Here is a 21,232-nt window from a genome sequence, read left to right on the forward strand (position 1 = left end):
CAAGTCTCCCCCACAAACAATCAAACTCATGAAACAAACTATTCTTCATCCTTACAGCTATTTGACTTCCTTGCAAAGTAATCTGTACTGTCATCACCTCACGTCTCCTATTTATTTCTCAACCAAGACAATGTGAGTTTTTACCCATCACTCTTTGAAATTTCACTCTCTAGAATCATCAGTGACCTTTCAGCTGACAGACATGCCAAAACCAGTGTTTACTTTTCTCTTGTCCTATGTGACTTCACTGCCACATTCTACAAACGTGTCCTCTCTACCACTTTTCTTATTCTCTCCTCCCTTGATTTCCATCACACCACTTGTTTATGACTTTCAACATGTTGGCTACTCCTTCTTAATGTTTTTCACTGTTTTTTTCTTCTTTGGCCTGCTCTTTACAGGCTATTTCTTGATTTCTTCCTCAGTTTTCTGTTTTTTTTTTTTTTCTCACTCTATACACAGGACAGAAGTGACTTTTCCACATTGAAAATATTACTGTGCTGATGACACCAAAATCTTTACCTATAACTCTGACCTCTTTTGGGAGCTCCAAACAGATCTCACTGCTCATTAAATATATCCACTTGGAAGTCCCACAAACACCTCAGACTTAAACCTGTCCAACATCAAACTTACCACCTTTTTCTTCAGACCTGCTCTTGCCCTTAGGTATTCTGTCACAGTGATTTCCGTAAAGTTAAAAATCCTTACGTTGGCCCATAAAAGTCTTACTGTGCTTTGGCCCCTATAGACTTTTCTCATTTTATTTCCTACTATATCCTCCCTAATTACTCCCTGGACTCCAAGCCTTGAAAGACTAACATAGTCTTTCACTGTTTAGTGCCTTTGCTTAAGCAATTGCCTCTTTGGTCTTTGTTTGATTAAATCCTATGTGTCACAGTATCATATAGTTTAATTTCATCTTCTCATCTAAGGGAAACCAAATTCTCTTACCTTTGCTGGTCAAATACCAGAGGATATTCATATTTTTGCTTCTTCTCTGTGAACTTGCTTTCTTCTTTTATTTCTATGGGATATTCATTAACGTCACAAGGCAAAATAAAATCACTTGTCTGTGATATTTCAAAGATTCTTCGCTGTCCAAAATATCCACAGTAATGACCATTGAGAGCATGCCAGATCCTGGGGAAAGGCAAAAGTAGGGAGAAGAACGTAACTGGAATTCAGTAGAAGTTATTCTGTTTATTAGATCATTTATGTAGATTTTCACTGGCCCAACAGGACTCTTCCTATTAAATATATGGAGCTAATCATAACATAAACATTTTTATCAGTTAGAAATCTAATCTACAACAATTTTGGAAATGTCAATTTAAATCTATACTTAGGATAATCATTTATTAAACCCAGAAGACAAGAAATAGATTTTTCCCAAAATAACAACACTTGTTGTATAACCTCATCATGTTGACTTGTCAGTTGAATTAAGCTGTAGAATGGGTCATATCTCAGCTGTCTACTTTCTGTATCAGCATCAATAGAACTTATGAGAGGAGATAGCTACTAATGGTTTCACTCTTACCAAAATCATCTCAACCTCCATCTACATTTCCTACTATTGTGGAAACACCATACTATTTTTTACAACTGAGTTCTGCAATAAAGTGGGAGAAGAAGTGGTTCTTTATACATACGCATTGTGTCACTCCAAGAAGTCCTTCTAAATAGCCCACATGATTTAAAGTCATACAGAATGCCATTAGCAGGAGTATGTGCTAATACGTAAATAAGACAAATAAATTATTGTTTGGCAGATCTTCTGTTTCTGTCTTGATTTCAAGCTTAAAATTTCATATGATGGAAACAATAATAATGTGCCTGCCTCAATGACCCAGAAGAAAAATAATAATCTAAATGAACAACCTAAATGAATTAGATTAAGAGGAGAATAATCGAAATGAATTAAGAGTAGACTCCACAAAGTACAAGTGGTATCCCAGATCAAAGAGGTAGGCACTGAGGAGTAGGTAAAACAGAGGTATCCAGTCAGGAAATCTCACACCTGATAGTGTCCTGAGAATGTACCATTCCTTCCATATTTCAATTCCCCAATGCTACATAGGTGTTTTCATGGACTTTCCAGAGGCTTGACCGAAGTGAAATGGACTAGCCCTTTCAACACAGAAGTTAGAGGGGTAAGGGACTAACTTTAGGGCAACCCTAAATTCATTCTTCTGGAGGCAAGGACTGAAGTAACGTTTGGTCTCCTTGTTTTGTGGTGTTTCCTACTCCATGTGAAACTCTCCCAAGTGACTGATCCTCTCTCTCAGCCTGAATTTCTGAGCCTCAGATATGGACCCTTAGCCCTTTCTATCCTCTGTCCCAGAGCTAAGCTTTTATTATGCTTTTTCCTATTACAAAATCAACCTTTTTGACAAACAAGATTTAGAGTGTTAAAACTGCCTACTCCTTTAGAAAGTGGCAGCAAGTATTAGCAGAAGGACTTATTTATGAAGAGAACTGTATTCTGAGATAGCTACTAATAGAGCTAGGTTTTTTGAACTGAGTATTTAGGGATAACTTCACTTGAAGGAATTGTAAGAGTAATTTCTCCATGCCAAGGATAACTGGTTTGAGCAGGAAATGCTTATAACAACAGAAGTGTGCACACATGTAACATGGGGAGTGTGTGTGTGCGTGTTTGTGCATTACAGTGCCCAAGTAACACTTCTGATGACAGGTAGCTGAAAATAAGCTGGAGCAGAGACTCAAGGGACAGAGTTGTGAAAAATATCTATAATAATTACATGTAATTTTCATGTCAATTCATTTTTTCTACGAATAAAACTACAGATCTCCTCTTTGACAGAGCAAACAGTTCTGTTTGCCCTCAAATAAGACCTTACCCCAAAGATTCACCTTGAACTCAACATTTCTAAGTTTTTCATCTTTCCACATTGCAAATATTTTCCTTTTTTATTTTAGTGTCTCCTCTCTCAATGAATGGCACCAATATTCACCTAGTTTTATAATGCCAGGAGTCATTCTTGACATCTATCTCTTACCTTCTCTGTCAGTTAAAGTTTACATCTTCTGGATTTTACCTCCTAGATAGTTCTCAAATGCAAAATATTTATTCCCAGCACTGTTACCACTCCCCTAGTTCATGCCACTATATTCACCACAGACATCTAACTAGTCTCTTTGTTCTCACTTTTGCTGCTCCAAAATCCATTCTCCACACATTTTTATTTTTTAAATGTAACTCAAATTATGTTAGTCACCCACTTAAAATCCTTTGGTGGCTATTTATTTCAAGGTGAAGATCCAAACCCTGAACAATGTCTGCTACATGCTACATGGACTTGTCCCTGTCTAAATCACCAGCCTCAAGCTCATACAGCTAGCTAAAATCTTTTGAATTTCAGACCAGAGTCATTCATGCAACATAAATTATTTCTTCCTTTTCATCTTCATTATGCTTAAACTCTCTAAAACACTTTGAAGCCTCTTTATCTCTCTTGGTCTTATGTAACTTTATGCCCTTAAAACAACAATTCATCATCATGATTTTTTAAATGTAATTAAAAAAAATTATTTTATAATGATGTATAGTTGATTAACAATTTTGTGTTGGTTTCAGGTGTACAATAGAGTGATTCCGTTTTACATATACATGCATCTATTCTTTTTCAAATTATTTTCCCATTTAGGTTTTTACACAGTATTGGGCAGAGCTCCCTGTGCTATTAACTAGGTCCTTGTTGGTTACCTGTTTTGAATATAGCAGTGTGTACATATCAATCGCAAATTCCTGATCTATCCCTCCTCCCTCCCCTCTTCCCTGGTAACCAGAAGTTCATTCTCTAAGTCTGTGAGTCTGTTTCTGTTTTGTAAATAAGTTCATTGGTATTTTCTTTTTTTAGATTCTGCATGTAAGCAATATCATATGATATTTTTCTCTGTCTGACTTACTTCAGTTAGTATGATAATCTCCAGGTCCATCCATGTTGCTGCAAAAGGCATTATTTCTTTCTTTTTAATGGCTGAGTAATATTCCATTGTATATATGTACCACATCTTCTCTATCCATTCATCTGTCAATGGATATTTAGGTTGCTTCCATGTCTTGCCTATTGTAAACAGTGCTGCAATGAACACTGTGGTGCATGTATCCTTTCAGACCATGTTTTTCTCAGGATATATGCCCAGGAGTGGGATTGCTGGGTCATATGGTAGCTCAATTTTTAGTTTCTTCAGTAACCTCCTTACTGTTCTCTATAGTGGCTGTACCAATTTACATTCCCACCAACAGTGTAGGAGGGTTCCCTTTTCCCCTCTCCAGCATTTGCTATTTGTAGACTTTTTGATGATGGCCATTCTGACTGGTGTAAGGTAATATCTTATTGCAGTTTTGATTTACGTTTCTCTAATAATTAGTGATGCTGAGCATCTTTTCATGTACCTCTTGGCCATCTGTATGTCTTCTGTGGAGAAATGTCTTTTTAGATCTTCTGCCCATTTTTTGATTGGTTTAATTTTTTTGATATTGAGCCACATGAGCTGTTTGCAAATTTTGGAGATTAATCTGTTGTCGGTCACATTGTTTACAAATATTTCCCCCCCTTCTGTGGGTCATCTTATCATTTTGTTTATGTCTTCCTTTGGTGTTCAAAGCTTTTGAGTTTAATTAAGTCCCCCTTGTTTATGTTTTTTTCCATTACTCCAGGAGACATTGAAAAAGATATTGCTGTGATTTATGTCAAAGAGTGTTCTGCCTATATTTTCCTCTGAGAGTTTTATAGTATCCAGTCTTATATTTAGCTCTTTAATCCATTTGGGGTTTATTTTTTGTATATGTATATACACCATATACAAAAAATTCTAATTTTTCACATGTAGCTGTCCAGTTTTCCCAGAACCATGTATTGAAGAGACTGTCTTTTCTCCATTGTATATTCTTGCCTCCTTTTTCATAGGTTAATAGACCATAGGTGGATGGGTTTAGTTCTGGGCTTTCTATCCTGTTACATTGATCTATATTTCTGTTTTTGTGCCAGTACCATATGTGTTGATTACTGTATCTTTGTAGTATAGTCTGAATTCAGGGAGCCTGATTCCTCCAACTCCATTTTTCTTTCTCAAAATTGCTTTGGCTATTTGGGGTCTTTTGTGTCTCCATACAAATTATAAGATTTTTTGTTCTAGTTCTGTGAAAAATGCCATTGGTGATTTGACAGGTATTGCACTGAATCTGTAGATTGCTTTGGGTAGTATAGTCATTTTGACAATATTGATTCTTCCAATCCAAGAACATGGGATATCTTTCCATCTGATTGTGTCATCTTCAGTTTCTTTCATCAGCATCTTTTAGTTTTCAGAGTACAGGTCTTTTGCAGCTTTATTTTTAGGTATTTTATTCTTTTGGAAGCGATGGTAGATGGGATTGTTTCCTTAATTTCTCTTTCTGATCTTTTGTTGTTAGTAGAAATGAAACAGATTTCTGTGTATTTATTTTGTGTCCTGCAACTTTACTGAATTCATTGATGAGTTCTACTAGTTTTCTGATAGTTTCTTTAGGATTTTCTATGTATAGTATCATGTCATCTGCAAACAGTGACAGTTTTACTTCTTCTTTTCCAATTTGGATTTTCTTTATTTCTTTTTCTTCTCTGGTTGCCATGGCTAGGATCTCCAAAACTATGTTGAACAAAAATGGAGAGAGTGGACATCCTTGTATTATTCCTGATCTTAGAGGAAAGGCTTTCAGCTTTTCACCATTGAATATGATGTTAGCTGTAGGTTTGTCATATATGGCCTTTATTATGTTGAGGTAGGTTCCCTCTATGCCCATTTTCTGGAGAGTTTTTATCATAAATGGGTGTTGAATTTTGTCAAAAGCTTTTTCTGCATCTATTGAGATGATCATATGGATTTTATTCTTCAATTCATTGATGTGGTGTATCTCACTGATTGATTTGCGGTTATTGAAAAATCCTTGAAGCTCTGGAATAAATCCAGCTTGATCATGATGTATGATCCTTTTTATGTATTGTTGGATTATGTTTGCTAGTATTTTGTTGAGGATTTTTGCATGTATGTTCATCAGTGTTATTGGTGTGTAGTTTTCTTTTCTTGTGGTAACTGTCTGGTTTTGGTATCAGGGTAATGGTGACTCATAGAATGAGTTTGGGGTGTCCCTTCCTCTGAAATTTTTTGGAATAGTTTCAGAAGGATAGTTGTTAACTCTTCTCTAAATGTTTGATAGGATTCATCTCTGAAGCCATCTGTTCTTGGACTTTGTTGGAAGTTTTAAAATCACAGTTGCAATTTCAGTACTTGTGATTGGTCTGTTCATATTTTCTATTTCTTCCTGATTCAGTCTGGGGAGATTGTACCTCTCTAAGAATTTGTCCATTTCTTCTAGGTTGTCCATATTTTTGGCATATAGTTGCTGGTACTAGTCTCTTACCATCCTTTGATTTCTGTGGTGTCCGTTGTAACTTTTCCTTTTTCATTTCTAATTTTATTGATTTGAGCCCTCTCCCTCTTTTTCTTGATGGGTCTGGCTAAAGCTTTATCAATTTTGTTTATCTTTTCAAAGAAGCAGCTTTTAGTTTCATTGATTTTTTCTATTCTTTTCTTCATCTTTATTTTATTTATTTCTGCTCTGGTCTTTATGATTTCTGTCCTTTTACTAACTTTGGGTTTTGTTTGTTCTTCTTTCTCCAGTTGCTTTACATGTAAGGTTAGGTGGTTTGTTTAAGATTTTTCTTGTTTCCTGAGGTACAATTTTATTGCTATAAACTTCCCTCTTATAACTGCTTTTGCTGCATCCCATATGTTTTGGATCATCATGTTTTCATTTTCATTTGTCTCTGGGTATATTTTGGTTTTCTCTTTGATTTCTTCAGTGATCCATTGGTTGTTTAGAAGCATATTGTTTAGGCTCCACTTTTTTTTTAATAGTTTTTTTCTTGTAGTTGATTTTAATCTCATAGCATTGTGATTGGAAAAGATGCTTAATATGATTTCAATTTTCTTAAATTTTTTGAGGTTTGCTTTATGGCCCAGCATGTGATCTATCCAGGAGAATATTCCATGAGCACTTGGAAAGAATGTGTATTCTGCTGCTTTCAGATGGAATGCTCTATAAATATCAGTTAAGTTCATCTGTTCTAATGTGTCATTTAAGGCCTGTGTTCCTTATTGATTTTCTGTCTGGATGATCTGTTCATTGATGAAAGCGGGGTGTTAAATTTCCCCAGTATTATTGTGTTGCTGTTGATTTCTCCTTTTATGGCTATTAGCATTTGCCTTATATATTGAGGTGCTCCTATGTTGGGTGCATATATATTTACAATTGTTATGTCTTCTTCTTGGATTGATCTCTTGATCATTATGTAGTGTCTGTCTTTGTCTCTTTTAACAGTTTTTATTTTAAGTCTATTTTTTCTGATATGAGTATTACTACTCCAACTTTATTTGATTTCCATTTGCATGGAATACATTTTTCCATCCCTCATTTTCAGTCTGTATGTGTCCTTGATCTGAAATGGGTCTCTTGAAGACAGCATATATGCATGTCTTGTTTTTGTATACATTCAGCCAACTTATGTCTTTTGGTTGGAGCATTTAATCCATTTACATTCTAGGTAATTATTGAAATATATTTCTTATTGCCATTTTGTTAATTGTTTTGAATTTGCTTTCATAGGTCTTTTTTCTTCCCTTCCTCTTTTGGTCTCTTCTCTTGTGATTTGATAACTAACTTTACTGTCATGTTTAGATTCCTTTTTCTATTTTGTGTGTGTATATATTGTAGATATTTTGTTTGCAGTTACCATCAGGTTTTGATAAAGCAGTCTCTATATAAATAAGTTTTAAGTTATTGGTCTCTTAAATTTCAGATACGTTTCCAATATTCTGCATTTGTACTCTCTTCTTATCACAATTGCTGGTTTTGATATACTGTTAGGCAGGCCAAAAATTTCATTCAGGTTTTCATAACACTGAACGAACTTTTTGGCCAAGCCAATATTTGTGTGTGGATGATTTCCTACCTTTACTGCATGTTTGCCTTTACTGGTGAACTTTCCATTCATAATTTTCTTGTTTCTAGTTGTGGCCTTTTCTTTTCTGCCTAGAGAAGTTCCCTTAGCATTTCTGTAAAGCTGGTTTGGTCATGCTGAATTCTCTTAGCTTTTTGTAAAGCTTTATTTCTCCATCATGTCTGAACAAGAGCCTTGCTGGGTAGTTTTCTTGGTTGTAGGTTCTTCCCTTTCATCACTTTAAATATATCATGCCACTCCCTTCTGGTCTGCAGAATTTCTGCTGAGAAATCAGCCAATAACCTTATGGAAGTTCCCTTGTACATTATTTGTTGTTTTTCCCTTGTTGCTTTTAATATTTTCTCTTTATTTTTAATTTTTGTTAGTTTGATTCATATGTGTCTCAGCATGTTCCTCCTTGAGTTCTTCCTGCCTGGGACTCTCTGCACTTCCTGGACTTGGGTGACTCTTCTCTTTCTCATGTTAGGGAAGTTTTCAGCTACTATCTCTTCAAATATTTTTCAGACCCTTTCTCTCTTCTTCTGGGACCCCTATAATGTGAATGTTGGTGAGTTTAATGTTGTCCCAGAGGTCTCTTAAACTGTCCTCATGTCTTTTCATTCTTTTTTCTATATTCTATTCTACAACGATTTCCACTATTTTCTCTTCCAGCTCACTTATCCATTCTTCTGCCTCAGTTGTTCTGTTATTGATTCCTTCTAGTGTATTTTTCATTTCAGTTACTGTATTGTTCCTCTCTGTTTGTTCTTAAGTTCTTTGAGGTCTTTGTTAAACATTTCTTCTATCTTCTGTCTCTGTGCCTCTACTCTTTTTTCTGAGATCTTGGATCATCTTTACTGTCATTACTCTGAATTCTTTTTCAGGTAGATTGCCTATCTCCATTTCACTTAGTTGCTCTTCTGGGGTTTTATCTTATTCCTTCTTCTGGGACAGAGTCCTCTGTCATCTCATTTTGTCCAACTTTCTGTGATTGTGGTTTCCATTCTTCAGGCTGCAGTGTTGTAGTTCTTCTTGCTTCTGCTGTCTGCCCTCTTGTGGATAAGGCTGTCTAAGAGGCTTGTGCAGGCTTCCTGGTGAGAGGGACTTGGACCTGCCCACTAGTGGGTGGAGCTGGGTCTTGTCCCTCTGGTGGGCAGGGCCTTGTCAAGCAGTGTGTTTATCAGGTGGCTGTTTTATCAGGAAGACTTTAAGTGACCTGTGTGCTGATGGTTCAGGTTGTATTCCCATCATGTTGGTTGTTTGGCCTGAAGCATCCCAGCAATGGAGCCCACAGGCTGTTGGGTGGGGCCGGGTCTTGTTGAGAAAATGGTAGCCTCCAAGAGGGCTCACACCAATGAGTACTCACCTGAACTGTTGCCATCAGTGTCCTTGTCCCTGCAGTGAGCCATAGCCAGCCCCCACCTCTAATAGTAGCAGGTAAGTCTGGCCCAGTCTCTTATGATTTCACCACTTTTTCCCTGGGTCCTGGTACACATGAAGCCTTGTGTGCACCCTCCAAGAGTGGAGTTTCTGTTTCCACCATCCTGTGAAATTCCTGTGATCAAACCCCACTAGCCTTCAAAGCCAAATTCTCTGGGGGCTCGTCCTTCCATTGCCAGACACCCAGGCTGGGGAGCTTGACATGGTGCTCAGAACTTTCACTCCGTGGGAGAATTTCTGTGATATAATTATTTTCCAGTTTGTGGGTCACCCACTTGGAGTGTATGGGATTGATTTTATCATGATTGCACCCCTCCTACCATCTTGTTGTGGCTTTTTTTTTGTCTTTGGATGTAAGGTGTCTTTTTTGGTAGGTTCCAGCTTTTTTTCTTGGTGTTTGTTCAGCAGTTAGTTGTAATTTTGATGTTTCTGTAAGAAGGGAACTTACATCCTTCTTCTCTGCTGTCTTGTCTCCTCCTCCTCATTATCATGATTTTAAGACATTTTAATATGTAGCAATCTGTCTCAATAATGATCATAAAATTTCCTTTTTCTTTATGTATATGTGTATGTATTTTTAGCATTTTGTGTATGTATAGTTAGTATTACTAGGCAATTAAAAACAAGTAGGCTTTGTAGAGCATGGCCATTATAGTTATTAATACTGAGGTAGTAGACATTAAAAGTAGTCATTAGAAGCAAAAAAAAATTTTGTAACTATGTATGGTGACAAATATTAACTAGACTTATTGTAATCATTTCACAGTATATACATATATTGAAACATTATGTTGTACACCTGAAACTAATATAATGTTTTATATAAATTATACCTCAATTTTAAAAAAGAAAGCTGATCCTGAAGGGAAGCTCTCTAGAGGATGTAATTGATTACAGTCCTAGTAAATCATCTCTGTTTGCTCCAATTGCAGCACTGTGCTCACCCCTCTGAAGCAGGTGAAGCAACCAAGGAAGAAAAGAACCATAAAAACAAGTAGGCTTTGTAATATCAATCACATTGTCATTGAAACAATTAGCTCACTTTCACTTTTCTCAGTATTAGTTGTTCTTTCCTATGATTTTTTTTAATGACTTCTGATCCTATGTATCCTATGGTCTTCTCTGGGCTTGGGTCTATCTCTTAGCTACCCATATTGCTTAATGATTTGAGATAATTCTGTAAGAACACTTGTATTGAAAGTATCTATTATCCTTTTAATGTTGATGAGCATGGCATCTCATTTCCTTGGGTGTGGAAAAGAATTGCAAATCAGTGGTTACCTTCTCAAAGCCCTTTTGTGTTATGTTTTGTTTGTTTATTTATTTTAATCAAGATTGCTTTTATGATGCTAGAGAGGGTGTGAAGTAAAGGGAACCCTCTTGCACTGTTTGTGGGAATGTAAATTGACACAGCCACTATGGAGAGCAGTATGGAGGTTCCTTAAAGAACTAAAAATAGAACTACCATATGGCACAGCAATCCCAATACTGGGCATATACCCTGAGAAAACCATAATTCAAAAAGAGCCATGTACCACAATGTCCATTGCAGCACTATTTACAACAGCCAGGACATGGAAACAACCTAAGTGTCCATTGACAGATGAATGGATAAAGAAGATGTGGCACATATATACAATGGAATATTACTCAGCCATAAAAAAAATGAAATTGAGTTTTTTGTAATGAGGTGGATGGACCTAGAGTCTGTCATACAGAGTGAAGTCAGAAAGAGAAAAACAAATACCGTATGTTAACACATATATATGGGATCTAAGAAAAAAAAGTGGTTCTAATGAACCTAAGGGCAGACAGGAATAAAGACGCAGATGTAGAGAATGGACTTGAGGACACAGGGAGGGGGAAAGGTAAGCTGGGACGAAGTGAGAGAGTAGCATTGACATATACATACTATACCACATGTATAATATCTAGTGGGAAGCAGCTGCATAGCACAGGGAGATCAGCTAGGTGCTTTGTGACCACCTAGAGGGGTGGAATAGGGCGGGAGGGAGGGAGACACAAGAGGGAGGGGATATGGAGATATATGTATGTGTATAGCTGATTCACTTTGTTATACACCAGAAACTAACATAACATTGTAAAGCAATTATACTCCAATAAAATTGTTAAAAATAAAATAAAATAAAATGTTTGTTTTCTCCAGAAAAAACAAAAGATTACATTTATGGTATATACTCAAACTTTAGCTTAAAATCCTTTACCTCTCACACCCTGAATTCACTATATGAAGGTCCATACCTCACTGAACCATCGATGGAGGCAGTCAGCACCACTTGTTTGTCTTCTACATAGGTTATTTGAGTAATTTCTAAAGAATGAGCACGCCAGGACAGCAGCTGTTTGACTTTCTAGAGCAACAATAAAGCATATCTCATGTAATAAGTATGTACTGATTCAAATTCAATCTTGAGCAAAAAAACGTTAATCATTAAAGAGCTAAGCTAATGAATGAATGGTGTGGACATCTGCACAAGACAATGAAATGCCCACCCCAGTTATCTCTTCTTTTGCTTGTTGAGGTACCAAAAATTCTATTTATAGATATTTGTTAATCTATACATATCCCTGGGACAGGAACTATCTTACAACTTTAGCAACTTATCATTTAATTGAGGATTAGCAATTCATTTAGTTGAGGATAAACAGATGACTAGATGAAAGAAATGTCTTAGTAGAAGTGTTGCAGGGGTTGGGCGGGGGGACTGAAAGATATAATAAGGAGCAGGAGAAAGCAGAGTTAAAGAGGAAGGCCAAAGGTGAGATTGGCAAGAAGACTTTTCCTATTTCCAAATTTTATCCAAAGATCCCTGGCTAATTGTTTTTGTTTGTTTGTTTTGTTTTGTTTTTGTTTTGGTGGTGACGGTGGGGTATATATGATAATTATATACCACAAGGAATTAATAAAAGGAATGGGCCCAGCTCATTCTCTCTCAAAGACATCTTGAGGCTTGATTGGTATATTCCTTCAGGATGTGACTTATCCTCAACTTTAGAGCCTCTAAATGGACTCTAGAAGAAAATTTTAAACTGTGTGAACTAGAGCTGTCAACTGGGGAGCTTCCTCTGCAGTAATATCCCTGTAAAATATGTTCCCTCTCTATCACTGATGAACCCAAACTAAGATATTACTTCCTCCTGCTCATCTATGTGGGAGCTAGAATTCTGGCAGCTTAGAGTTCTATAAGGCCTGAATTCATTTGGACTTTAACATAGGTTAGGCAAAATTTCTCCTAAATTTCTTGACCTTCTGATTCAATTCCATGTTCCTAGAGAGCCAGGGTAAAATCTGCATTCTTCTACTTATTTTCTTAAAGCTTTTCAAGAACATTTGGTCATCCAAAGGTTCTTTCCCTGCCTTGGGATGCGATCCTCTAAGGCAAGTATTTCAATAATATGGACCACATCTATAGTAAGAAATACATTTTACTTCATGACCCAGTAAACACATGCAATACCTGCACATGCATCTGAAACAAGTTTCAGTAACCTTTACAAAGGATACTTAACCTTATTATGTATACTGATATTGTCTATTCTATTCTATTGTATTCATTCCACTCCATTCTCTTCTATTTTCATAAAAATGCTGCTTGCCACTTATTAAATTGATTTGATGACTCCCCCTAGTGGATCACATCCTGTAATTGGAAAAACACTGGTCTAAGACTTTTTTCTGTAGGCATGTGAATATAATCATGTATTACTTCCCTTTCTGTGGATAGGTTTTGACTACCCTATCTTTAGACTATTGGTATTCCATGGAGCATCTTTTAAACGGTACTGTTGCAAGAGAACCAGATTAACCTCTGATTTATAGACTGACATTTTCACTATAGTTGTAATCTATAACTGAATCTTGTTCAATGCATGGTACATATTAGTGTATGTAATAATGAGGCATCTTATGACCAGATTCTGTTATATATTTAAAAATAAGCAGCCAGATAGAAATTGGAAAATCGCATTGTCCAAATAAAGAAAACGTTGAAATGAGGTTGAATAGGGAACAATTTAAACACATTATTAAAATAGATTCTCTTTTAAATTGGTGAAAATGCTTTAAAATCAATTCCACTATTATTCTAATTCAATATTAATACATAACTTTGTTTTAAAGATTTTCTCTGAATTTTGAAAGGTCTTGATTGCCAGTTTGTAGGAAGTCCATTTGCAAAAATGCAGGTTTTGAATTGTATTTTTTATCTGCTCAAATTAATAGAATACTGATAATCATCATGAGTAAGAGAAAACAGTTAGATAACCCTCTACTCATAGATGGTTCAAGCATATGATTGTTTTTGTTCCGCTCATAGCATGCCTTATAGTTGAAACAGTAAGTTGAAACTTACCGTTTTCCATTTGCTAGCTGTATGTGTTAGATATGGAAAGAGCATTAGATTAGAGGACTAGAACCCTGGTTCTGGCCCTGACTTCATCATTAACTGTGATGTGATCCCAGGCAGGCCACTCTGATTTCCCCTCTGCAAATTGAAGATAATCATACTAAAGCTAAATATCTGAACATTATAAAAATAATAATTGGTTCTTGGAAACAGAAAGAAAACTCCATAGATCAAATGAAATAATGTTTGAAACAATAACCATTCTAAAACACTCTGCAGGAATCCTATCCTAATCCATGTATCCATATGTTAGTATTAATAGCAATAATCTAAAACCAAAACATTATTATTTAAGTAAATATTTAGCTTTTGGATTTGAAGTATTAACTTTAAGGGAAATAAGCCTATGATAAAATAGTGCTTCTTTGCTGTACTCTTTAATTAGTGTTTAGTTTTTATAATATATGTAGGTATATTTGCATATCCACATACACACAAGAAGTGCATATTTAAATGGTTAACAAATAAGGATGTTGACATTTACACTGCATTAACACTAAAAATAAAATAGTATATATTTAATTATAAGGATGATTTAGACTAGAGGGGAAGAAGAGTTTCTTAAAAATAATAATGTCTGGGAACTAGGCTGGGCTTGAAAGGAAAGGTTATGGAACTTTCTTCTATGAAGTTGTATAAGATATAGACAATGACTGGAGGACTAGATGATGTATGAATTCTTTTAAGCTCTCGATTTCCACATAGACTCTAACAAATAAGTCAAAACATGAAACAGATGCAGAGTGACTAGTGGCTGGTTTGCTCCTCACTTATTCATCCCCTATTTTCTCCAGTACACCATTGTTATTTGCCATATAGCTTAAGTTTCAATAGTAGTATATATGACTTGAGAATAGGCAGTTGTGTCTTGTATTTCTATCTTTTGTGGTGTCTAGCACAGAGAAATGCTCAATTGATTCATTAATTAAACTAAAACTAAAGTTCTTACCTTTTCATCATGAGGTGGATCCAGGAAGGAACTAATACTGCAAAGGATAACGTGTCCTTCTGTGTGAAATTTAAACATTGGAATTTTTAATTAGATATTCTGTTGTCTAAGTAGATACTATTCAGACTTGTTTTGAATCAGGCATTTAAAATGGTAAATAAAATAGTATCTGAGAGGTGCAGTGGCGGCAGCTGCAGCAGGGACGCGAGCAAGGCAGTGACCATGTGGGAAGTGTTCTCACTCTTGGGAAGCTGCTGGGCACCGTTGCTGCACTGAACATGGTCCTGTGCCTGCTCTGAGTGTTCTTAGCGATGGCCTGAAAATCTGGTGGTGCCAGCCACTTGGAGCAAATCCACAACCTCCGCAAAAATGGAATCATCAAGACAAAGTATTTGAAGTAATGCTGGCCACAGACCACTCCCACTATGCAAGATGAAACCCTTATATGGATTCTCCACAATCAATAGGGTTCCAAGCAAAAATCAGTGCTCCACACATGTATGCATATGCACTTGTACTTCTATTTGATTAATTGCATGAAGGAGCTAAAGCTTTTGATGTAGAATATGGAAGTGGAAGTCTTACTTCATGTTTTGCATGAAGTTGGATCTAGTGGAAAAGTCATAGGAATTGATCACATTAAAGAGCTAGTAGATTATCCAATGCTTTTGTTTTCAGGGAGAGTGCAACTGGTTGTGGGAGATGGAAGAATGGAGTATGCTGAAGAAACCCTGTATGATGTTATTCGTGTAGGAGCTGCAACCCCAGTTGTGCCCCAGGCTCTAATAGACCAGTTAAAGCCTGGTGGAAGATTGATATTACCGGTTGGTCCTGCAGGTGGAAACCAGATGTTGGAACAGTGTGACAAGCTACAAGATGGCAGTGATATACATGGCTTTAACAGATTAAAAAAAACAAAAACAAAAACCCTCACAGTGGTCTAGGGACGAACTGCTGCTTTTTAGCAACATCAGCTTGACCTGTATATAATATTACAGTGGATTGCTCACCTCAGTCCTTAAAGCTTTTTGAAAATCAACAGCATCACAGCTTGTTTTGGGCATTCATACACTATTTTCAGCATGAAAATGTGTGGTTTTGTGGGATTTCTAATCCTTCAAAGAGGCACAGAAGCCAAACTGGTAGAAGAAGGATGCTAAGTATAAATTTGTGTATTATTACTTTAACATGCCCACATTTTACTTTACATATTAAAAGGAGGGGTTCTGCAAAGTGGAAAACTTAGTTTGTGAATTGATTTTGAGGGGTGGTTTTTCTTTTCTTAGACACTTAGTTCTGTTCTGATGTGAATTTATCAGATTGCTTTTGTGTATCAGATAACACCACCATTCACAAGTTAAGTTTCTTGGATTTTGGATATCTGTTCAATGCTACTAAGAAAATAGAGATGAGCTCCCTTTTTAAAGCTTTTGACGTGGTGTCATAGAATGGCATGTTGTAGATACAATCAGCTGCTCTGTTACCTTAAAACTAAGCATTTATAAATATTAAAACTTAAGAAGATGGCAGGTGATTTCCTTTAAAACAGCTGTTCAGATTGGACATACTTGGCATAGGTCTTTCTTTAAAAGTTATAGGAGACTTGTAGCTCAGTATTGTTTTCTCTGTTTCTAATTTGCTGCTGATAATGTATATGGATTTAACATGTGGTGTAAGCTGCGTCCTAGTTACTGAACAGTTTATGCAGTGCTGCTTTGCCAAGTAAAGTCAAAAGTGAAAGAGGCAAAAAAAGAAAAAATTGAATCTGAGAAACCAGAAATGAAAGGCGAAGTTTCATGTCAATTTTTACATGGAGAAATTCCTTTTCATTTCTAGCTTAATAAGTCATAATGTTTTGCCTCATACACTCAAAGTTGTTGTAAACATCAGGGTAGATGAAAGAGAAATGAATACACCACTACCAAATGGAGTCCAAGCTGTTATGGACACACAAATCCTACAATCCAAATGATAGCTACAAAAATTAGATTTAAAAAAGCAACAATGACTACACTGAGCATCATATTCAAACTGCAGAAAATCAAATATAAAGAAATAATCTTCAGGGACTTCCCTAGTGTCGCAGTGGTTAAGAATCTGCCTGCCAATGCAGGGGACATGGGTTCGAGCCCTGGTCCGGAAAAATCCCACATGCCGTGGAGCAACTAAGCCCGTGCACCACAACTACTGAGCCTCTGCTCTAGAGCCCACGAACCACAACTACTGAAGCCCGTGTACCTAGAGCCCCTGCTCCGCAACAAGAGAAGCCACCACAATGAGAAGCCCGTGCACTGCAATGAAGAGTAGCCCCCGCTCACCGCAACTAGAGAAAGCCTGCGTGCAGCAGTGAAAACCCAACGCAGCCAAAAATAAATTAATTAATTTTAAAAAAAAGAAAGAAAAGAAATAATCTTCGGAGAATCCAGAGGGGGGAAAATAACACCTTTCTTACAGGAGCAAAGATAAGAATTACATATGACTTCTCAGAAACTCTACACAAGCAAGAAGAGAACAGAGTGAAATATTTAAAGTGTTGAGCAAAAACCCCACCAACATAGAATTCTGTATCCTGAGAAATTATTCTTTAAAAGTGAAGGAGAAATAAAGATTTTCTCAGACAAACAAAAACAGAGTTTTTATTGCCAGTAAACCTGCCTTGCAAGAAATGTTTTTTAAAGTTCTTAAGAGAGAAGGAAAAAGATATAGGTCAGAAACTCAAATTTCATAAAGAAAGACATGCATAAGAGAAAGAATGAAGATAAAAACTAATAGATAACAGTTTATTCAAAATAATAACAGCAACTGTATTTGATGATTATAGCTTATGAATACTTGAAATGAAAGACAGCAAGGATGTTAAGTGATAGAAGAATTAGGAATACTTTTATAAGGTACTTGCACTACCTGTGAAGTGGTATAGTGTTATTATTTGAAAGTGGACATGGATTTGATGTAAATATATATTGTAAATTCTGGGGAGACCACTTTTAAAAGTTAAGAAAATATTCCATGGTTGCTACTTGATAACGAGGTGCAGGGTGCTTGTCAGGGAAGAGACGCCCAGGTTGGCAGGCCAGGCCGAGGCTCTGATCACTCAGTGCCAGCAGCAGCAACAGACTCATGCCCTGCACTCAAAAACAAACAAATAAATAAAAAAATTTTTAAAAGGAGTATATTTGATATGCTAAGAATGGAGGGAAAATGGAATCATATAAAATGCTCACTTAAAACCACAAAAGGCAGAAAAATAGTAGAAGACAAAAGAAGGAACAAAAACAAGGGCATCAAAGAGAAAACAGTAAGAAATATGGTAGATATTAATTCAACTATATCAGTGATCACTTTAGAGGTCAACAGCTGAATAAACCAATTAAAAGACAGAGCTTGTCAGAATAGAATAAAAGGTAACACCCAACTATATGCTATCCACAAAAAATTCACTTTAAATATAAAGACACATATAGATAAAAAGTAAAGAGAAAGATGTATTGTGCTAACACTAATAATAAAAAAAGTAGGAGTACCTATTATTACTTTCAAAAAGGAAGTCTTCAGAGCAAGGAAAATTATCAGGGACAAAGAGGGGCATTACATAATGATAAAGGGGTTGATACTTCAAGAAGACATAACAATCCTTAACATGTATGTGCATAATAGAGCATCAAAATACAGAATCACAAGGAGGAATAGATGAATCCATGTTTATAGTTGGAGACTTCAACACCCAACTATCAGAAATGGACAGAAAATCAGTAAGGACATAGTTGAACTAAACAGCACCATCAATCAACATGGATATAATTGACATCCATAGAGTACTTCATCAAACAGCAGCAGAATACACATATTTCTCAAGCTCTCATGGAACATTTACTGATATAGACCACTTTCTGAGCCATAAATCACACCTTAACAAATTTAAAAGGATGGAAATCATAAAATGTATGCTCTCAATGTAAGAAATGGCACAATGGAATTAAATTAGAAATCAACAACAAAAATTAAGCTGGAAAATCTCAAAATACTTGGAGATTAAACAACACACTTCTAAATAATAGGTCAATAAAGAAATCTTTATAGAAATTTAAAAATATTTTTAACTAAATGAAAGTGAAAATACACCTTATCAAAATTTGTGGAAAGCAGTGAAAGCAGTGCTTATAAGAGAAATTTATAGCATTAGATGTATATATTAGAAAAGAAGAAATATCTAAAATAAATAATCTAAGTTTCCACCTTAGGAAACTAGAAAAAGAAGAGTAAATTAAATCCAAAGTAAGCAGAGGAAGAGAAATGATAAAAATTAGAACAGAAATCTATTAAACTAAAAGTAGAAAATCAAGAGAAAAAATCAACAAAACCAAAAGTTGCTTGTTTGAAAAGATCAATAAAATGATAAAGCACTGCTAACTAAGAAGAAAGAGAGAAAACATAAATTACTAATATCATTAATTAAGAGGGGAGATCACTACAGGACTCATGGGCACTAAAAGGATAATAATGGAATAGTATGAACTCTATGCCCACAAATTTAATAACCCAGATTAAATGGACCAATTCCATGAGAGCACAATCTGCCAAAACTCACACAAGAAGCTAGACAATCTGTACAGGCCTACATTTTTAAAACTTTTAAAAAGTGAGATATAATTGATGTATAATATTATATGTCACAGGTGTACAACATAATCCACAATTTTTAAAGGTTATACTCCATTTAAAGTTATTATAAAATATTGGCTATATTCCCTATATTGTAAAATATATTCTTGTAACTTATTTATTTTATACATAATAGTTTGTACTTCTTAATCCCCTACTCCTATCTTACCCCCTGCTTCCCTCTCCCCACTGGTAACCACTAGCTTGTTCTCTATTTTCTTCTATTATATGCCTTAGTTTTTTTTAAGATTCCACATATAAGTGATATCACACAGCATTTGTCTTTCTCTGTGTGACTTATTTCACTTAGCATAATACCCTCCAAGTCCATCCATGTTTTTGCAAATGGCAAAATTTCATTCTCTTTTATGGCTGAGTAGTATTCCATTATATATATGTATGTGTATATATATATATCTCACATCTTCTCTGCCCATTCATCTGTTAATGAGCATGTAGGCTGCTTCCATACCTTGGCAATTGTAAATAATGCTACTATGAACATTAGGTGTATTTTTCTTGAATTAGTGTTCTGTTTTTTTCAGATATATACCCAAGAGTGGAACTGTTGGGTCATATGGTCTATTTATAGTTTTTTGAGAAACGCTCATACTGTTTTCCACAGTGGTTGCACCAATTTACATTCCCACCAACAGTGTAGAAGGCTTCCCTTTTCTCCACATCCTCACCAACATTTGTTATTTGTAAACTTTTTGATGTTAGCCATTCTGACAGGTGTGAGGTGTTATCTCATTGTGGTTTTGATTTGCATTTTGCTGATGATTAGTAATGTTGAGCATCTTTTCATGTGCCTGTTGGCCATCTGCATGTCCTCTTTGGAAAAAACTGTCAATTCAGTTCTTCAGCCCATTTTTTAAAATTAGATTTATTTTTTAAATTTGGTTGCGTCGGGTCTTAGTTGTGGTATCTGGGCTCCTTAGTTGCGGCTTATGGGCTCCTTAGTTGCAGCTCACCAGCTCCTTAGTTGTGGCTCACTGGCTCCTTAGTTGTGGCATGTGAACTCTTTGTTGCAGCATGCATGTGGGAACTAGTTCCCAGGCCAGGGATCAAACCCAGGCCCCCTGCATTGGGCGTGCAGAGTCTTAACCACTGCATGACCCCACCAGGGAAGTCCCAGTTTTGGGGTTTTATTTTTTAATGTTGATTCATATGAGCTGTTTATGTACTTTGGATATTAATCCCTTATACAGTTAATATCAATTGCAAATATTTTCTCCCATTCATTTTGGTTGTTTTTTCATTTTGTCAATGGTTTCCTTCTCTGTGCAAAACTTTTAACTTTAATTAGTTCCCATTTGTTTATTTTTGCTTTTATTTCCTTTGCTTTGGCAGACAGATACAAAAAATATATATATTGCTACAATTTATGTCAAAGAGTGTTCTGCCTATGTTTTCCTCAAGGAGTTTTATGGTTTTCTGTCTTACATTTAGATATTTAATCCATTTAGAGTTTATTTTTGTATATGGTATGAGAAAGTGTTCTAACTTCATTCTTTTACATGTAGCTGTGCAGTTTTCCCAGCACAACTTATTGATGAGACTGTCTTTTCTCCATTGTATACTCTTGCCTCCTTTGTCATAAATTAATTGACCATAAGTGTGTGGGTTTATTTCTGGGCTCTGTATTCTGTTCCACTGATCTGTGTATCTTTTTTTTTTTCCACCAGTATCATACTATTTTGATTACTGTAGCTTTGTAATATAGTCTGAAGTCAGGGAGT

At 35.8% G+C, this 21,232-nt stretch overlaps 1 protein-coding gene and 1 pseudogene across 1 annotated transcript in view; one reads left to right on the plus strand and one right to left on the minus strand.

Moving 5' to 3' along the window:
• The window catches only part of WDR64 (WD repeat domain 64), a 148,152-nt gene that overhangs the window by 13,147 nt on the left and 113,773 nt on the right, over positions 1–21,232 (minus strand). Inside the window, exons 21-23 of the mRNA XM_024740483.1 lie at positions 14,829–14,887; positions 11,715–11,824; positions 955–1,143 (exon numbers count right to left, since the gene is read on the minus strand). Coding sequence (XP_024596251.1) covers positions 955–1,143; positions 11,715–11,824; positions 14,829–14,887 — 358 coding nt within the window. The remainder of the gene's footprint in view (positions 1–954; positions 1,144–11,714; positions 11,825–14,828; positions 14,888–21,232) is intronic.
• On the plus strand, positions 15,036–15,772 carry LOC112396686 (protein-L-isoaspartate(D-aspartate) O-methyltransferase pseudogene; annotated as a pseudogene).

Source organism: Neophocaena asiaeorientalis, unplaced genomic scaffold, assembly GCF_003031525.2.
Source record: "Neophocaena asiaeorientalis asiaeorientalis breed wild unplaced genomic scaffold, Neophocaena_asiaeorientalis_V1.1 scaffold291, whole genome shotgun sequence".
NCBI lineage: Eukaryota > Metazoa > Chordata > Mammalia > Artiodactyla > Phocoenidae > Neophocaena > Neophocaena asiaeorientalis.